General features: G+C 39.5%; 1 protein-coding gene across 1 annotated transcript in view; it reads right to left on the bottom strand.

Moving 5' to 3' along the window:
* The window catches only part of LOC136863191 (synergin gamma), a 236612-nt gene that overhangs the window by 19267 nt on the left and 195673 nt on the right, over positions 1 to 21672 (bottom strand). The window contains exon 7 of the mRNA XM_067139548.2: positions 2566 to 2714. Coding sequence (XP_066995649.2) covers positions 2566 to 2714 — 149 coding nt within the window. The remainder of the gene's footprint in view (positions 1 to 2565; positions 2715 to 21672) is intronic.

The following is a 21672-nucleotide window of genomic DNA, read 5'->3' on the forward strand; positions in this document are numbered from 1 at the left end:
CCAGCACTTGAGTAAAGTTTACTAGGGAAAAAAAAGTGTACATTCTCTACTTTACTTGTCTTGCACTGAATTTCAGCAACACATGCTTGCTTCATACATTTTATCTATAATTCATGTCTTAGAGCCTCCGTGGCTCAGGCAGCAGCACGCCACCCTCTCACTGCTGGGTTCCGTGGTTCAAATCCCGGTCACTCCATGTGAGATTTGTGCTGGACAAAGCGGAGGCGGGACAGGTTTTTCTCCGGGTACACCGATTTTCGCTGTCATCTTCCATTCCAGTAACACTCTCCAATATCATTTCATTTCATCTATCAGTCATTAATCATTGTCCCAGAGGAGTGTGACAGGCTTTGGCAGCCAGCACAATTCCTATCTTCCATTCCTGACTCGGTCAAATGACCAGAAACAGGCTGTGGATTTTCAATTCATGTCTTGCCTTAACTTTTATTGATTTTGACTGATGATGGTCTCTAGAAACACCAAAACTAGTTTCAACAAATATACGCAACTTTTTTAAGATTACCGGTACAACAAATAGTATTGAATAGGTGGAAACCTTTAGCATTTGTCTGACATTATATTGCTCTTTAATAAGGATTAATATGAAATTTATTACCTATTGAATACTGCTGTAATCATAATGAATCAAAAATGTGCATTATACAGTAAAACCTATCTCTAATGGTATCACGTATCACAAGGAACTGAGAAAATTTTCCTCTAAAGACAGTTTCTGCTTAAAGAAAGTTTACTAGGGAAAAATGTGTACATTCTCTACTTATCCACATTAAATACACTGCCTGACAAAAAAAAAATTAAGCACCCAGAAGGAGAGGAGGAAACAAAATGAAATTTCACGTGTTGAGAGGGTATGTGATATTATTTCAGTGATCGAGCCACATTTGCAAAGAACTGAGTTTTTCCAACGTTAAATAATGTCCTGACATGTTTTGCAGATAATTTATCTTGCTCACTTGCTTGGATCAATTTAACTTTTATGTTAATATCAAACATAATTCTTCTCCATGAATCTATAGTAATAACTACTGAACCACTGATGGTGAATTCCAATGATGGTTTATAGGCTATTTGTAGAGTATTATGCGGAAAGTGCATTATCCAGGTAGTCCAGTTAATCCTCAAAACAAAGGAACTAGTAAAGAAGGAAAGTACCATATAGAAAACCACCACTTGCATCACAGACCTTCTGGAATGTATATGATGGTTAAAATCTTGCTTAACGATCCTCTGGGAGGATGGGTAATTTTCCATTAAAAAGCATCTTTAGGTTTCTGTTTATGCATTTGACAGTTTCCACTTAATCCACAGTGCTTTGTATTACATTTTATGCCGAAGTCAAGGGATCGGATTAATTTTCTGCTAACGGTATGTTTCCGCTTAACAGAACGTCCGTTTAAGAAAAGTTTTACTTTATATAAAAAGTACAATTTAAACTAATACTTCATCACTTCATTTGCCTTTATTCAGATACTGGTCAAATTTAATCATCTCATAATGACCAGTGATGGGAACAGTACAAGGAAAAAGTAATTGGGCTGAATTACAGTTACCTGAGAAATAATTTACTCAAAAAATTACGAAGTACTTTTCCAACAAGTAATCAGTAAAATTACAATTTCTTCACAGAACACTAGCCTTAAGGAAATCACATTTTTTCGCATGAAGCTGAAATAATACTAATGTTTGCAAAGAAAAGATATTACTTCATTCTGTGTATTTGTTTTTTTTTAAGCATAGAGACACTAAGTGGCCATCATCATTAGGTGAGACTAAACCTGATAGTTTGGAACATGCAAAATGATCTTTTCCCATTATGTTTATTTAGTTAATGACATTTAGCATTTCAGATAATTTGTCATTTATTTTACAAATAAAATAATTGGTTCTAAAATTCTCATCACTAATCCTAGACCTTTTTGGGGAATGTACACCTTTGCATTTATTTAAAAGACACCCTACAGGTGCAACTGAAGGAATGCCTCTGTGTTTAATTTTAAGAACATCGTTGGAATAAGTATACTGTTTTTTATAGTACTGGAGAGGTACAAAAAAGTAACTCATCCAGCACTGGTGAAGTTACTGGTTTTGCAGAAGTAGAAATGAAAAGCTTATCTTCATCATCACTTATTTCCCCCCCCCCCCCAAATTCCTGCTTCCGTGCAATGTATGTAAATTACTAGAAAGTAACAACTACTAGAACATAATGATTACAATTTTATTTCAAGAAGTATATTACAAGTAAAAATTGTTTTTTATAAAAAGTAACTATTACAAGTAAAAATTACTGAGAATGTAATCATTACAAGTAATCTGATTACTTTTACCCAATTACTTCCCAACTCTGCTAATGACACAAGTAACTACAGAAGACCATTATCAATGGAGCACAGTTTATGAAAATTTATTTCTCGACTCCCTAACATAATGGGTTTTCAAATATAAATGCATCGACTTATTAGAATAAATCAACTTCTAAAGGATATGTATTTCACCAATGAAAATCACGAGATTGGTATGAACCAAATATACTGCAGAACTCCTTACCGTAATATCTGCTTTAGTATAAAACTGCTCAAGGTTTGACCATGTGGTGTCCACAGCAGTAAATAATGTTTCAAGCTGTTTCGAATCTGCCATCATGTGATTTGCAGAGTGCTGTACTCTGTGGCATATACCATACACTTCTGTCAGATCTGTCATAGAGAAAACAGAACAACACTCATGAAACTCCAAAAACTAGTTAACATTCAAAGAACAATTAAAATGAAATATATAAAATTAATGCAACATCACTAAACAATAATTCTCTCTGACCTTCAATCCAGAAAAATTCTTCAGTAAATTCATAAAAGATATTGTTTATCAATATTATATGAACAAGCACAGTACAAGCAATAATCAGCACAGGATAAATTACAAATCTAGTGTTCCGTGAAAAGCATATACATATAATGTAGGTATTCAGCAGTTCAGAAGGAAGTATTTATACTGAAACTGAGAGAATTGCAACACAAAGGTACACATACAACATTCCTTGAAAAGCATGATGGGCGATGATGGGAAAGGAAAGGCCTAGGAGTGGGAAGGAAGCATCCATGGCCTTAATTCAGGTACAGCCCCAGCATTTGCCTGGTGTGAAAATGGGAAAACACAGAACAATCTTCAGGGCTACCAACAGTGGGGTTCGAACCCAGTATCTCCCGAATGCAAGATGACAGCTATAAGACCCAAGCCGCGCAGCCACTTGTTCGGTGCAAATTTGATTTTGTAACCTTTACATATCAGAAAATTTAATTTAAATCTATTGTTGCTTCTGTAGAATGGGATTTGCCCACTGCATCACGTAATTTTATATTCGTCCTTAAGGTTTGTAATTAGGTACACTACCTTTCTTCTGCTTGTAATGTCACACATATGGTTTCAACTGTTAACTTCAGATTTAGCCATTCTACAGCATGCACTCATGGATGTGAAAACTAGTCATTGTAATGCTTTCAAAATCCCCTTAATGTTCATCTTTGGTTGGTAGTGTTTTCTAAATTATTTGCCTGTTAACCTTTAGTATCCTGAATTTTTAACTTTTTGCCTTGATATAGTGTTTTTAAGCTGGATGCCAATGTTGAGTAGCAGCACCACGTAGGTTCTGAAAGCAGGACCATGAATTCAAGTGCCTGTCTTTTGTTCGATAACTGTATACCATTTGAATTAATTTATATGTAAAGTGAGGCTAAATTTTAAGCCCAAGGTACTGAAGTGAACTTCATGATATGTACGGTCAAGAACTCATTAGTTTTTATACTTTTAATTTCTTTCCCCTTGAGCATGTTCAAATGTGAAGACCCTCATTATGCAATTTTTTAATATTTAATTTATTACCAGTATCTCTGTCTGGCTGGATATTCCGCTACGGTAATGGACTAAGTCCGTACAGCCAGCGACTCAATGCCGAGTGTCAAGCGGCGGTAAATAACTCGACTCCTTACAGGGGCCAACGGCTTTGGGCAGATGAGCCCCTTTAGGAAGGTTGATGGTCCCCTCAGTGTAGGACATGACACTGGAATCCATCACAAGCGTTTGGCCCTATGGCGAAACGAGCGGAGGAGGAATCTGTTACTTTCATGGTTCCCACTGGTCGTGAAGGCAGAAAAGGTCATGCCAGATAAACTGGCTGTGAAGGTGCACCTCAGTAGTACTTTAAGTCTGCAGCAGTTCGATGCAGTCTCGGTGTTTGATCCTGCATGTCTCATTCCATATGTGCCGTAGGACACGGCTCCGAGATCACAGTGCATGGGTCACTTCCTGTTCCACCCTAAACTAATCCACACCAGTGGCACTTCTTCCAAATGTCACTTACTACTTCCAAAGTACTGCAGTGATGAGATATGGATGGTGGGGGCAGGTTACGGGTGAAACTGGAATCCCCTAGTTCGGACCTGCACATTGGCAGCAGATGTGTGATGGTCGTTTCCCTAAAACCCTGTGACTACTCTGGAATACAGTCCTGCATCTGTGTTTGGGCAGGCCTGTTTAGGATTACTGCTGTCCTCTCCACATGGGGAAGGCCCTAGAAAAGGTGGGTTAAACATCGGAAGTCACATCTTATGTCCGGCTGGGCAGCCGCACTCAGCAGGTCACCCCTCATGTGGTCAGAAATCAAAAGCAGGAAAGTCGCACTCTGAGAATAGCAACATGAAATGGAAGAACTTTACTTGATGTGTCAGATAATGACAGGCCTGACAGAAGAACAGCGTTCATTACCCATGAGCTCTCTAGACTTAACAAAAATGCTGTATGCTAATGATGCTACATCACCTACACTCACACCAGAGGAATTGCAACTGTGACGTGTGCAGCAAGAGTTATATATTTGACCTTCTTCAAGTAAATTATTTATCATTCAAAACTGTCTAAAATCTTATGATAAAAAATTGTGATTCACCCTCTACTGCACATGCCGATTTTTCTGGGACTTGCACAAGATTTGAGATGTTTCCTAACAAGCGTCCAATTAACCGTTTAAATTTGATTGGTTTAGATTAATCGGAAGGTAACTCCTGTGCGCTCATTGGTCATTAATTTTGCAGGGCCGCTTCCAGTTGCACCATCCGGCACAAGCTACCTTCGAGAAGCACGTCGCACGGTGGTTGGATTTCTGTCTTCGGCATCATGAAGGGCGAATGGGCTGTCCAGGAGCTCTGGCTTCTCTTGGGGTAAGCAAATCTTAAATTTCCTAATGTAACTTTATTTTATTTCACCTTTTTAATTACTCACAGAAGTTTTTGTAATAAATAAATATTTATGATAAGTAGATATTAACTAAATTATTCTTTGTTCCAAGCTTCGGCCACAAAAGTCCTTCGATCCACAACCTCGTAGGGTTCCTTCCGCTTTCCACATCCTGCCATTAGTTTCCATGTATTTTACTTTGTTTAAATTTGATTTTATGATAAGGTGTTAACGAATATTAAATTGTATTTAATGTCCAAATTATTAACTGGCTACAGCAACAGTCTGTTAACTGCTACAAGAGTGCATGTGATCGTTTTGGTCTCACCATTAACATTCAGAAGACCAAGGTCCTAGCACAACCTTTACCAGGCACAACCTTTCCACATGTCAACATCTCCATCTCAGATACTCCACTGGAGAAGGTAGACCACTTTTCATACTTGGGTAGTATCCTATCTGTGCACCGTAACTGTGAGCAACATGTTGAGAAGAGAATTGGTGCTGCTCGTGCAGCATTTGGACGACTCTCACACCAGGCGTTCATGAATGAAGACCTGACTCTGAAGAAGAAACTCATGGTGTACCACGCTGTTATCATCACAACATTGCTGTATGGTTGTGAAACTTGGACCCTTCGCCAACGTGATATGAAAAAGCCTGAGTGTTTCCACACACAAAACTTCGATCCATCCTTAGGATCAAAAGGGAAGACCATGTTACCAACATTGCTGTTGTTGAAAAAGTGCTTGCCAAGAGCACAGTATTGTCCATAATTGGTCATCAGCTTAGATGGATTGGCAATGTCCATCAGATGAGTGATACCAGATTTCCACACCAAATCCTGTATGGTGAACTTTGTTCCGGCACCAGACCTCGTGGAGCCCCCATGAGGTACTGCAAGGACCAGCTTAAGCTTAAGCACACTACAGAGCTCAATAGCTGCAGTCGCTTAAGCGCGGCCAGTACCCAGTATTCGGGAGATAGAGGGTTCGAATCCCACTGTCGGCAGCCCTGGAGATAGTTTTCCGTGGTTTCCCATTTTCACACCAGGCAAATGCTGGGGCTGTACGTTACTTAAGGCTACGGCCGCTTCCTTCCCACTCCTAGCACTTTCCTGTCCCATTGTCATCGTAAGAGCTATCTGTGTTGGTGCGACGTAAAGCAAATTGTACAAAAAAACTTAAACATGCTATGAAGATGACAGGTCTCTATCCACAAACCTGGGACATGCCTGCTCAAGACCGCACTATTTGGCGCCGGACCATTCCTGCTGCTGTCAATCTGTTTGATGGAGAATGACACAGATGTGAAGAGGCAAAGAGGGAAGCACGAAAACTACATGCAGCACAACCATGCCCTCCTCCAACAATTCTGTGCAATCTGTGTGGACGCTTATTCCATGATAGAATTGGTCTGTTCAACCATTGAAAGTACATTCACAGACAGAAGCGAATTTATTGGAAGAAGTTAATTACTCGGAAATGAGTTAAAGCCAACGATTACCGGTATGCTTGAGAACTTGATTCAATTATTGAAAATCTAATGTCAATTCCTGGCACTGTGTTAGTTGTTAGGGTTGCGCAGCTGTGAGCTTGCATTCTGGAGATAGTGGGTTCAAACCCCACCATCGGCAGGCCTGAAGATGGTGTTCCATTGTTACCCATTTTCACACCAGGCAAATTCTGGGGCTGCACCTTAATGAAGGCCATGGCCACTATCCTCCCAATCCTAGCACTTTCCCATCCTTCTGTTGCTGAAAACCTTTAATGTGTTAGTTCAAAGTTAAACAAGTAGCAAAAAATAAAATTCCCGACAAGGTTGTCCACACATTCCGCATTCACCCTTTCCTGTTTGTTTGCATTGTCTTTATTTGTAATTTCCTTGTTTTACCTTGTGTACTGACACTGCAGGGTACAATGTGGTACTTATGAGCATGGTTGGTGCATTTGAGATCTTCAACAAGGTGGTCAGGTTTTTAAAGTTTAGACCTATATGCTGATTTTGTAGGTACCCAGCTAATCACTATTTCTTTACCTTTGCTTTCACAATGAATGACCAAAGCAAGCCAATCCCTTCCTTCCTAAGGAAGACGAGATAGGAGTATGAACTCCAAATCCGAAACAAAGCTTAATCAGGTTATGTTGCAGGTGACGTGCAACGTTTGTCAGCCTGACTTGTGGATCCCGTAGTCATTCTTTACATGACTTTTTTTTTTTCGTCACACCGACACAGATAGGTCTTACGGCGACGATAGGGTAGGAAAGGGCTAGGAGTGGGAAGGATATGGCCATGGCCTTAATTAAGGTACACCCCCAGCATTTGCCTGTGTGAAAATGGAAAACCATCTTCGGGGCTGTCGACAGTGGGGTTCGAACCCACTATCTCCCGAATACTAGATACTGGCCACACTTAAGCAACTACAGCTATCGAGCTCAGTCTTTACATGACTGAAGCAGAAATAAGTATGTTATTGTTCATGACTGTGCATGTTATTCCTAAATTTGAGGTTAATATTGATAAATTTGAAGTTTCCCAACCACCCATTCACAAACTGAAACGTATAGAAGATCAAATTGTGCATCATAAAGATCATACCCAGGATCTATTAACCCAACCATTGTGTTTAGCATGTGATGATTATTTTTGTGCCTTGTCTGATTTACTTACAAAAACTGTTGCTCTAAATAGTGGATCATTAACATTATTAGTCAGTTTTCAAGTAGGTACTAGTGCTGGTAACATTCAGAATACTTCTCCTATTGTCACGGTAGAAATGTTTCCTGAGAATGGCATAGATTATAATGCTGATACCACCCAATCCCATTGCACAAGGTTATTTTCCTCCAATCTTTTCACAAGTGTTCAGCCACCTACCGCACTATCTAAATTTTCCATAAACCCTATTGATGAGGTCATACTTTTTATTCTTCGATTCCTGGTTGAGTTCAAGGATCAATGTTGTGTACAATCTCAGTAATGATCAGGTTTCTCAAATTATATACCCTTACATGTCTGGTGCACTGTTGGAGCATGTTCTGAGCTTCTTCCTGAAGGCAGACAATAGACACTTTTCACACTCATATTCTTGAAGTCTTTATCCCTTCTTGAGCCTTCTCTTCACTCATACAACAATACTATTTTTGTGCGCAATGAATGAAGGAAACACTTCTGAGTACATTCAAGACATCAAGTTCTAAGCTAGGGTATTCTTGCTTCATTATTCTGAAGTCAAAATGGTGCTCAGTATAACAGAAGGTTTAGCACCTAATTATCATTCTTAATTTGCCTAGTAATAAGACTGCTAATATTCGCACATTTGGAAGGTATGACTGTAACAGCCGAAGACATGCACTACAAAGATCAGTTGATGGTTGCTCTTATCTTCTCCTCCTGTTCAAGCCTCACCCTCTCATTATCCTTCTAGACTACATAATCCTCGTGCATGTCTCAATTGTGGTCATTCTAACCATTTATTGAGCAATTGTCCTATGATTAGGCCCTTAGGCAATGCTAGCTGTAATGTCAGTAACTCTGCACCAAACAGCCAGACTTGTTTCCATTGTGGACCTGATAGGCATTTCAGTAGGCAATGTTCACAGAACTGCTCTAACTCTTCTGGACCTGGACATTCTGGGCTTAATAAGAGACAATGACTAGCTGTGCACTATAATCCCAGACCTCCTAAAGGTAATAATACTAATGATGCCAACTATATTCCAGATAGTATTTCAGAAAATGACCCCCCCCCCATGTCTTGATGCCGATTGCAAAGTGTGTTCCTTCCAATCCTGATGTCAATTGTATTTCTGAGTGTAAATTTTTCCAGTTCTGATGAAAAATGTTTTCTACAATCTTGTAGTATTTCGGCTGTGGAACAATGTTAATTACCTTATGTGTGTATTAAAGTGAAAAACAAACTTGTTTGTGCTCCGTTACGTTCTGGTAGTAGTGCCATGTTAATGAGCGACAAATGGTTTCATACTATGAAGACTGTGGGCAAGTTCCCTCCTTTTGAGTCAGTTGTATAGTCATGTCGCACTGCTAATTCCAATTACTTAAATATCCCGGGTACCATTAAGGTGACAATTTGAGCTTGTGATATTACATGGAATTTACATGTCTTGGTTTCTAAAGGTTTTTTTTTTTTTTTGCTAGTTGCTTTACGTCACACCGACACAGATAGGTCTTGTGGCAATGATGGGATAGGAAAGAGGTAGGAGTGGGAAGGAAGCAGCCGTGGCCTTAATTAAGGTACAGCCCCAGCATTTGCCTGGTGTGAAAATGGGAAACCATGGAAAAACATCTTCAGGGCTGCCGAGGCAGTGGGGTTTGACCTAACCTCACAGCCAACTCACCCGGTTTCTAAAGATTTATTGTGTCCATTTTAGGGGAAAAATTTATCCCTAAGTCTGGTCTGATTTTGGATCTGCAGTACAAATTTGTTTCTATTTACAATTTTCTAAAATGATCTATCTCTTGTGCAAACGTTCCCCTGCATTTCCTTTTGATCATGTTGATGCTATTTGGAGTGATAAAGGTGACTCATTTTGATCATCCGCCTGTTGAGCAAGCTGACAAGCTTCAAGTCTGTGTGATAAATATCCTGAGTTCCTGACTTCTTTAGAAGCATGAAGTTCTTGAATTGCAAAACTGGAGGACTAATCAATGGAGATCTGCTTTGTGCCGTGTTTTCAGGACATTATTAAGATAAATGGGATCAAAAGATTTGCTGTATAGTACCAAATCATCTAAGTAATGATAGGCAAATTTAAATTTTATATCAGACAAAATACTGTCTAATAAAAGAGTTAGAACAGCTGCACAAGTGGAGAAGACAAATGGGACCCATTTAAGTTCATACAGGTTCCAGTCAACTCCAAAAGCAGTAAGGAGTTTACACTCTGCAAAAACTGAAATCTGATAGTGAGGTTACTTCAAATCCCGGGTTATGAAGATTTTAGCAATAGCAAACTGGGAAAAAACAAGACTTAGTCCAGATAGACGGGCAAATTACAGAACAAACTTTTTGTTGAAAACATAGTAGTCAACTACAGTCGTGGTCTGCCCTATGCATTGCTCCCCTCCTGGCAATGCCACAATTTTCCACATGTTTCGTCTTGGAAACTTGTGCTTCTTCTACTGCTATATCAGGTGTTCTCCTTCAGGAATTTTGAAAGTGGGTAACGACACAGAGTATCCTTCACAGTCCCAATTTTGCTAAAAAAAATTATTCCATCAGTGAGTTGGAAGCTTTAGCTGTTGTATTTTCCTTAGAGAAATTCAGGATGTGTCTCAAGAATCTCCTTTTTGATCTTGAAACTAATAGCCAAGCACTGAGTTGGTAATGATGATGACGATGTTTATTATTTAAGAAGGCTAACATCCAGGTCATTGGCCCCTAATGATACCAAATGAAACAAAATGTAAAGACAATTCCAAATTCCAAAATTTATCCACGGACCAGAATTCAAAACTTGATGATGAATGAATGGATGAATATGAATTTAAAATAATCACCAGATCCAGCTCACAATATTTAAAGTTAAAAATAACTGCAAAATCAATCCACTGATTAGAATTCAGAAAGATGACGAACAATGATTATGAACTTAAAACAATCGGTGGATCCAACCCGCAATGCCCCACCTTCCCAGAAACTAATTTAAAACAATGGTATATACCAACCAAGGGCCTCCTTCCACAGCACAATCCTGAATCGATGATGCTTGTTGTCCAAAGGGTTCTAAAATCCAGGTCAACGGCGTTTCATAATAGTACTTATCGCTGGTAAAGTAGAACCATGCTATTTCTCATGTAGCGGTACTAATCACAAGTAACGTAGACTCACCGTGTTTCTCACATTGCGGCACTACTCACTTACACCCATAGTAATCCAACCACAGATCCAGGGTATTCCGCACATAGTGGTACTACTGTTGTTTATAAGTTTCATTTCCGTATTGATAGATATTACTTTACAAAAAACAATATAAATATAAGTCACCACCTTATCAATACAAAATTTATTCACATTCAGCTAGTAAATATGGTCAAGACCGGTTTCGACCCCTAGGGGGTCATCTTCAGTTGACATGCATAAAAGATATATTTTACAAAATCATCACATATAATGATTAAAACTTAAATTAAATGGAACTGATCATAAATGTTGGTATGTATGTCTTGGTACATTTGAGCTATTGTATGTGTCAATCCTAAGTTTCCCAGCATACAGTGTCAAGGTAAGTAGTTAACTAATATACATCATCCATGAAATTACATGCTATTTTTCATGTTATCACTATCTAATTTGGGTTGTACAATGTGGAATGAGATATACATACATTTGTGTAAATTAATAGTAGTAAGTTCAATAATATACATTAAAAATTGGTTCTTAAATTACATTAATTGATTATTGATCAGTCATATGAAAATGTAGAATTATTGGTTTGGACACTTGTGATTAAAATATTAGTATGCAATACCTTGTTGGCATATATCTTAAATACTATCAGTTTATAAAGCCTATTATTCTTATTTTATGTCTTGGAATAGGGTTAAACTTTTTTTTTAACTATTTGTTGAGCATAGGCTTTGGATAATCTTGTTAAATTGGACACATAACTAAAACAGTGGTATGTATATACCTTGTTAAAAATACATTGCATTAACATTATTAATATGTGGTGCTATATATACATTGTTTGGGGTAAAATGGGGTTAACGAGGTTTTCACAATAGTATTTGATTAGTTATGATGTTCCGATATAATGGGTCCGTAAAAATATATAACTATATACAAAATTGCGGTTAGATAAGTATTTGTATAATCTGCTTGCAATTTAGGTAATATTTGGTTGTAATGTCTGGCGATATTTTAGGCAGCTACTGTTGTTAGAGCTATTAAGAGTCTTGAATATATTAATGGAGCATGTTCTTCTTTTCGTGTGCCGTAATATGTTGAGTTGGTGACATTTGTAAGAACGCGTTGAATGTTATGCGTCCTGGTAGGGTGCACGTTGATTTTATCGTAGAAGCATATATGTTGTGAAAACAAAGTATGTTAGGTGTTGAAACCGTGCACTTTGTGTAGCTGCCTGTTGAGATCTCAACGTTGTGATTAGTACTACTATATGAGCAACACCATGGGTGCAGACCCATGATGTCCACAACCAGATGCCGAAATACTCGAGCGAAAATAGCCTCTTTATATCCTTGGGGTGTTCCAGACAGAGGGTGAGCCTCCCTCATAGTGGTGAATACTATACATGGGTACTGTAAACCCATAGTAATCCAAACACAGACCCATGGTATTCTGCATATAGTGGTACTAATCACAAGAAAAGTTGACTCGTGGTGTTCACATGATGCTACTAATCACAGGTCATCTCATGGTCCAAATCCAGTATCCCTTGGTCACACCCTTTAGTCACCTCTTATGACAGGCAAGGGATACCATGAGTATATTCTTAATCTGCATCCCCCACCCACAGGGGGTTGTGTGTTTGATCTGCGAGAGCTATTTTATTTTGCTCAAGTCCGCCGGCAAGCCAGTTAGGACCCTCCTATTCGCCACCTGGGATGCGCCATGTCACCTCTCCCCCTGCTATGACAGCATAGTAGGTCCGTGGGCACCGAGTTAGGTCCTGCAAAGCCAAAACTTACTGGTCGTCTTGGATGTTGGTCTATCCGCATTTCAGTTTGAGTCTTGCCACATTCCTAATACCGAAAATGTGGTGGCAGATGGTGTAAGTCGTATGTTCTATATTCTAGTCCCTGACAACATGGGTTACAAGAGGGTAGATATCTGATATGATGTTTACTGTTTCTAGTGCAGTTTTTCATGCTGATTTCAAATCTGAAAACCGTTTTACTTTATCACATCAGGTTTTTAAGATGCTGACAAACTTTTATTTTTTATGGAAGAGCATTAATTGAAAATCGATTTCATTGCTTTTTCGTTATTTTTCACACAAATCCCAATATTTTCAATTGATTATATTCTGCTGTCAGTGACAGTGGATAGTTATGATGTCCAGAGGTTGCACACCAGATTTGTTTTGCTACGTGTGCAGCTATGTACCAGACAAATCCAATATGTGCCATATGGTGCATTTGCACAAATCTTAGCTAAAGCCATTTTCAAAAGTACTCCACATAGCAATCAGTCCTCTAGTGAACCTTCTTTCTGCAAATTGTTTTCCTTGATACAATGTTAAACGTATGTAAATGGTTGATGGCATATATCCCAAGAACAGTGGGTGATAGAGACAAATGGTTTTCATATTTTGAATCAACACGTATCAGTTGTCTTAGAACCCATGTTAGATACCAAGAAATCTGCCAGAAGCCATTTTTTGTTGACGAGTGCAATCAACCAAGTTCTACTGACCTTCCTTACTCAACTGAAGCTTTCGTTAATCCTCCTCAAAGATATTTCTAAACATCAGGAAGACGACCCTAATCTCACGGCCATTATTACCGTATTAAATCTGATCAACAGGTGAAGTCATATGTCCTAAAGTACGGCGTTCTGTGTTGTCTTTCTCTTGCTTCCTGGTGCGACAGGTACAATGTGGCGTTCGGGAGAAATGTCTGGATCTTGTGGACAGTGCAATAATCCTGCAAGAAAATGCAAAACCACATAAAGCAGAGTGTGTAGGGCAGCTACTGCGACGTTGGGGATGGAAAGAATTGGAGCACCCACTGTACTCTACCGACGTTTCGCCCTGTGACTTTGATCTCATTCGAAAGATTAAGGAACCACTACGTGGTAGGCGGTTTGCAACACAAGAGGACATTGCTAATGCTGTGCGCTAACAGGCGACCCGATTCACACATGGTGTGGCAAATGCTGAGGCAGATGGTATTCAACGCCTCCCACATCGTTGGCAGCGTGTGGTGTCAGTAGCAGGGGACTACTTTGAGGGTCTTTAGGCCCAGGTTTGTCATGTCAACTTTATGTGTACTGTGTTGTCATTCTTTTGCACCAGGAAGGCCATATTGCCCTGTATACTACCGTAATAAATTAGTGTGTTACAATATTTTAGTGCTATTCATTGTCCACACATGTAGTTAACACCTTGTCCTTTCGTCTGTATATGTCACATTTTCCAACCGGACTGGTATCTTCAAGAAAAACAAATAGTTGCCATGACTTTTGCCCCAACCCTCGTATACAATTCTTTCCGAACATAACTATATATTTAAATGTCATGTAATGCATGTCACTAGAGAAAATCAGGTATTCAAAATGGTGGCTGTATAATGTACATACATTTTCCATTTTCCATTTATGAATATCAATATTTTTCAATTATTCTTTTTAAAATCTACTTATCATTGTTGTATCTACAAGCCCAAGTATAATAAATGAATTATTTGAAGTATTAATATGTTTTGTCAAGTTGTTTTTAACCTTCAGAATGCCAGATGATGCATCGTTGTTTGGTACTTGTGCATAAAGTGCCAGCAACGACATATCATCATTTCAACATGGCGCCTTACTATCTGCATTTAGCGCAATTAAGAATGGCAGGTGGCAATATCTTACATTTTGTTTCCATAGAGTAAAGAACATAGTTTCTAATTTTATCACTATGCAGCTCATTTGTTCAATTTACTTACGCACATTAGATTTCTAAATTTCATGAGCTTCTCTGGTCATGTGACTATTGGCAGTTACATAACATTGCAACAGGTAGTAAGAATGACATTTTTTAAGACTATGATTTGGCTGAGTTTGTGAATAACATTACAGATTACAAAAACAAAGGGAGGTCATCTAATTTATCCATTGAAGGTCTTCAACAGATTACCAACTAAGGTACAGGTTCTTTCTAATAATATATATATATATATAAAACTAGATTGAAACCTTGAATGTTTCAAGATCCTTTTTTTTTCAACAATGGAGTTCTTGAAAATGGATATAATCGTTATTTAATTATAGAATAGTATAAATATTATATACCAAAATTGTAATATATATTTATCTGTATACAACATGTATGTGATAATATCTATTGCATATTCTAAGCTTAATGATACAATAAAGATTGAAATTTGAACTTTTGCAAAATTACGAGTGAATCTGGTATTCTTCATCAACGATTGCACTCTAATGTCCAAAATGCTTGTAAATATATTACCTGGCAAACCTGGTCTGGCAATAAATACTGCTGCAAACTACCTGCCAAGTTCTACCATTATTTTTCCATAACAGCATTTGGTGGCATATAAGAAAACCTCTTCAGTAAATAGTCAGCATTAACCTCTCAAGGGATTCTGTTGCAACCAATGTCTCGTGATCATGGAATGAGCTGATTATAATAATTGTGTCATGGCAACTATGCTGCACAAGATATTCTTAAGAAGCTTAGCATCAGGGAATGTCCATCTATCAAACGATCTAAAGCTTTTATGAGACCAGAAATACGCCTGACCCCATCATCCAAGATCTGCTACAACACCATAGCTTATCAATGCTGAGAAACAAAGAATTCACCTAAACAAAATGTAATGGTAAGAGAGATGAATGTCTCAGGACAAACAATGACCAGAATGCTAAGAAATGTTCTCGATCTAAGGGAACTTTCTTGCAGCACTGGACACTGTCGAATAAGGCAACTGAAGAAGCAGAAGCTGGTCAAGTATCGAGCCCTACTTAAGCGGTATGCACGGAATTACCAACAGAAAATTTTCTTTACTAATGAGAAAGTTTCACAATTGAAAACTATAACTATCAAAATAATCATGTCCATGCCCCTGATGCAGTCAAGAGTTCAACAGGTGACTCCAAAATCTGGAAGAGCTCATCATCTGGTGTCATTGATGATTTGGTGGAGAGTTCCTTATGATGGCATTTCAGACATTCACTTTGATTGATTGATGCTTGTTGTTTAAAGGGGCCTAACATCTAGGTCATCGCCCCTAATGGTACGAAATGAGACAAAATGAAATGACAAATTAAAAACCCCAAATCCTCCACTGACCACAATTCAAAAGGGATGGATGGATGGATGGATGGATGGATGGATGGATGGATGGATGGATGGATGGATGGATGGATGGATGGATGGATGGATGGATGGATGGATGGATGGATGGATGGATGGATGGATGGATGGATGGATGGATGGATGGATGGATGGATGGATGGATGGATGGATGGATGGATGGATGGATGGATGGATGGATGGATGGATGGATGGATGGATGGATGGATGGATGGATGGATGGATGGATGGATGGATGGATGGATGGATGGATGGATGGATGGATGGATGGATGGATGGATGGATGGATGGATGGATGGATGGATGGATGGATGGATGGATGGATGGATGGATGGATGGATGGATGGATGGATGGATGGATGGATGGATGGATGGATGGATGGATGGATGGATGGATGGATGGATGGATGGATGGATGGATGGATGGATGGATGGATGGATGGATGGATGGATGGATGGATGGATGGATGGATGGATGGATGGATGGATGGATGGATGGATGGATGGATGGATGGATGGATGGATGGATGGATGGATGGATGGATGGATGGATGGATGGATGGATGGATGGATGGATGGATGGATGGATGGATGGATGGATGGATGGATGGATGGATGGATGGATGGATGGATGGATGGATGGATGGATGGATGGATGGATGGATGGATGGATGGATGGATGGATGGATGGATGGATGGATGGATGGATGGATGGATGGATGGATGGATGGATGGATGGATGGATGGATGGATGGATGGATGGATGGATGGATGGATGGATGGATGGATGGATGGATGGATGGATGGATGGATGGATGGATGGATGGATGGATGGATGGATGGATGGATGGATGGATGGATGGATGGATGGATGGATGGATGGATGGATGGATGGATGGATGGATGGATGGATGGATGGATGGATGGATGGATGGATGGATGGATGGATGGATGGATGGATGGATGGATGGATGGATGGATGGATGGATGGATGGATGGATGGATGGATGGATGGATGGATGGATGGATGGATGGATGGATGGATGGATGGATGGATGGATGGATGGATGGATGGATGGATGGATGGATGGATGGATGGATGGATGGATGGATGGATGGATGGATGGATGGATGGATGGATGGATGGATGGATGGATGGATGGATGGATGGATGGATGGATGGATGGATGGATGGATGGATGGATGGATGGATGGATGGATGGATGGATGGATGGATGGATGGATGGATGGATGGATGGATGGATGGATGGATGGATGGATGGATGGATGGATGGATGGATGGATGGATGGATGGATGGATGGATGGATGGATGGATGGATGGATGGATGGATGGATGGATGGATGGATGGATGGATGGATGGATGGATGGATGGATGGATGGATGGATGGATGGATGGATGGATGGATGGATGGATGGATGGATGGATGGATGGATGGATGGATGGATGGATGGATGGATGGATGGATGGATGGATGGATGGATGGATGGATGGATGGATGGATGGATGGATGGATGGATGGATGGATGGATGGATGGATGGATGGATGGATGGATGGATGGATGGATGGATGGATGGATGGATGGATGGATGGATGGATGGATGGATGGATGGATGGATGGATGGATGGATGGATGGATGGATGGATGGATGGATGGATGGATGGATGGATGGATGGATGGATGGATGGATGGATGGATGGATGGATGGATGGATGGATGGATGGATGGATGGATGGATGGATGGATGGATGGATGGATGGATGGATGGATGGATGGATGGATGGATGGATGGATGGATGGATGGATGGATGGATGGATGGATGGATGGAAGGAAGGAAGGAAGGAAGGAAGGAAGGAAGGAAGGAAGGAAGGAAGGAAGGAAGGAAGGAAGGGACGGATGGATGGATATGAATTTAAAACGATCAGTGGAACCGACCCACAGTCCCTCACATGCACAGAAGCTGGCATAAAACAATAGTATTAATGACCAAGGGACTGCTTCTCTCGCACGATACTGAATCGATGAATAGATGATGCTAGTAGTAGAAAGGAGTCCAAAATCCAAGTCATCGGCCCCTCACAATGGTACTTATCGCTAGAAAAGTAGAACCATGGTATTTGTCATGTTGCGGTACTAATCAAGAGTAGCGTAGACTTGCGGTATTCCACACATTATGGCACTGCTCACAGGTAATGAAATTCGCACATGTATTACAGACCTACTCTGTTTCGCACATTGCGGCGCCATTGACAGGCAATGCAAACCTATGGTGTTCATCAACTAAGTATACTAACCACAGAGACTCGTACTATCCCGTGGTGTTCCTAATATAGTGGGTACTAATCATAGGCAAGCCAGAACCATGGGTTCCGTCATCCCATGGTGTCGCTCATATAGTGCTACTAATCAAAAGTACTGTAAAAGCCATCGCGCTCTCATTTGTCGCTCATATAGTGCTACTAATCAAAAGTACTGTAAAAGCCATCGCGCTCTCATTTGCTACTAATCACAAACCTATTTGGTACCTAACATAGTGGTACTACGCGCAAGGAAAAGCAACCCATGATGTTCCCCGCGTGGTGGTACTAATCACAAGGAGTTTCATGGTTCTAATATAATCATCCCTTGGTTGCCCCTTTTAGTTGCCTCTTACGACAGGCAGGGGATACTGTGGGTGTATTCTTGTCTGCATCCCCCACCCACAGGGGGTGACATTCACTTTTGTGAGACAGGTATCCGTTAAAGTGTACCAAAGTAAAGATCTTATTTCAAACTTTGTTCATGGGGAGGAACTGGAGTTTTTAACAGGACTCTGCTCCACTGACAGTCCAGATCTCAAACTAATGGATTACAAATGGTGGTCAGTGCTTGAGGAAATGATCTAAAATAAAAAACATCTTAATATTGACACCGAAAAGAGTAATTTTCTTTTGCTACTGGGAAAAGATAAGTAATGGGAAGGGAGGTACAGCCTCAGCATTTGTCAAGTGTTCTCCAAACACCATAAAAGCAGTTAGTGGGAAGTAAACTCAATAACATCATTATTTGTCTGGTGTGAAAAGGGGAAACAACAGAGAAACCATCTTCGGGGCTGCCAATGATGGAGTTCGAACCCAACATCGCCTAAATGCAAGCTCACAGCTACTTCACCCAAACAACAGAGCCAACTCATAATAGAATTTGAGGGATGTTCCACCATTAACACATTGTAAAATATATTAGATTTATTGGGCGAAGACCGGTTTCGACTCCCTTGGAGTCATCATCAGTTCTTGTTGAGTATCAAATCAAGGGGAATCTGATAACAATTATCATTAATATATATATTCACTAATTGATGTACCCGTGCTTCGCTACGGGATTGGATTCTCAGAGAGACTGACCTTGTGGTTTTTGTAACTGAAGTCAACATAGGTCATTACAAAAACATCGGTAGGAAAGTAGCGATTAAAAGCAATGATATCATATAAAATACTCGATCAAATGAAAAACCGCACATTTTCTCACTTTTAACGAACAGGACTACGCTGCTGATCTAACAGTCCAAAGTTCCAGAGCTGGAATGATCAAAGCCGCAGATAGCCGTGATCCATGAACACCCTTCGTCTTTTTTAGGCAGGGAGGAGTTCGAATAGTGGAGACTTCCACGGCATAAACTATGCCCTTCTACTAATCTTTTTCCTAGGAGTGCCCGACGAGTCGGAAAATCTTAATTCACTACGCTGGAGGCGGAAAAATCTATCTGACTTGGAGACAAATTTTTCCTCCAAGCAAGAAGAGAAACCCACTCTTCACTGCTAATTTGGAATATAATGAATGTAGAATTTAATAAAAGTAAAGAGGAAGATGCTTTAATTAAAAAACGGCTCTTTTCAGGGTCGAATTTTGAGTTATTTAGTGAATTGTGGTGCTATAATTTGGAATAGGCCTAAATTGTTATTCTAGACCAGGCCATACTACTACTACTACTACTACTACCACTACCACCACTAAGTAAGCCTCTGCCTTAAGTATGCACGCTGCTAATTCAAAACAGCGCATCAGATTAGGGATCGCATAGCTGGAATACTATGATGAACCTGTGCGTTACGTACCAGTTGTAACAGAAAGTGTTTGAACCATAGGAATGGCATGCTAAAGAAGAAAGTTTTCTATCTCCCCAGCTATTTTCCGCTAATATTCAGTCAGGCTGTTATACTCGGTACGCAGCACTAATCCCATCTATTGGAGTTGAGAGGCAGCATAAGAGACAAAGAACATCACATCAAACAATGGTCAATGTAATGTCACTGTTGATCAATGTCATGCGCTTTTGATATTGTAGGTATTCACATTTAGTTTTCTTCCGACTCTGAAATACCACTCTTACCATAATCGGTACGGTAAAACTGATTAAAACATAAATGATCGGAAATTGTATTCAGTATAACTTTTGTTATGTAATACTTTTCGATAGCACCAATAACATAGTTATTTAAAAATTACATTTTAGGCACCTTCCCCAAAACTGCAATTCCATCCAGGGTGAATAAATTTGTTTATAGCTTGGACTGTTGTTTCTCATTCCCCGACTCTATATAACGATTTTCATTAAATTCTGTTAACCCATTTTCTTGTGGCTCAGCGTTGATATGGGCTTAGCAACAAAATTACAATTTCATGAATATCTGTTTTATCACAGTCGATACAGTAAAAATGTATAAGACATAAATGGTCGGAAATTTAATTCTATATAACTTTGGTTATGTAGTATTTATCGATACGACCACTAATTATTTAAATATTTGAGAATTAAATTTTAGGCCTTCCCCTAAACTACCATTTCACTCAGTGTGAATAGAATGATTCATGACCTAGATTATAATGGCTCATTCTCCGACTACGCATGCCAATTTTCATTGAGATAGGACCACTCATGACGTAAATATTCAAAAAATAAATTTTTTGATCTTCCCCTAAACTACCTTTTCACTCAGCGTGAATAAAATTATTTATAGTCTAAATTGTAGTGACTCATTCCTCGGGTTTGAATACCAATTTTCATTACGATAGGACCACTAATAACATAAATATTTGAAAATTAAATTTTAGGACTTCCCCTAAACTACCATTTCTGTCAGCGTAAATAAAATTATTTATGGCCTAGATTGTAGAGCGACTTATTCCCCGACTTTGCATACCGATTTTCATTAAGTTCTCTTTAGCCGTTTTCTAGTGATGCGTGTACAGACAGACAGACAGACAGACACAGACAGACAGACAGACAGAAATTACGGAAAAGTAAAAAGTGCATTTCCTTGTTACTGTGGACATGACCGATACAGAAATACACTGAAGAAAATGGAAATTGCAACACCCAGAAGGAGTGGTACTACAT

Source organism: Anabrus simplex, chromosome 2 (genome assembly GCF_040414725.1).
Source record: "Anabrus simplex isolate iqAnaSimp1 chromosome 2, ASM4041472v1, whole genome shotgun sequence".
NCBI classification, from domain to species: domain Eukaryota; kingdom Metazoa; phylum Arthropoda; class Insecta; order Orthoptera; family Tettigoniidae; genus Anabrus; species Anabrus simplex.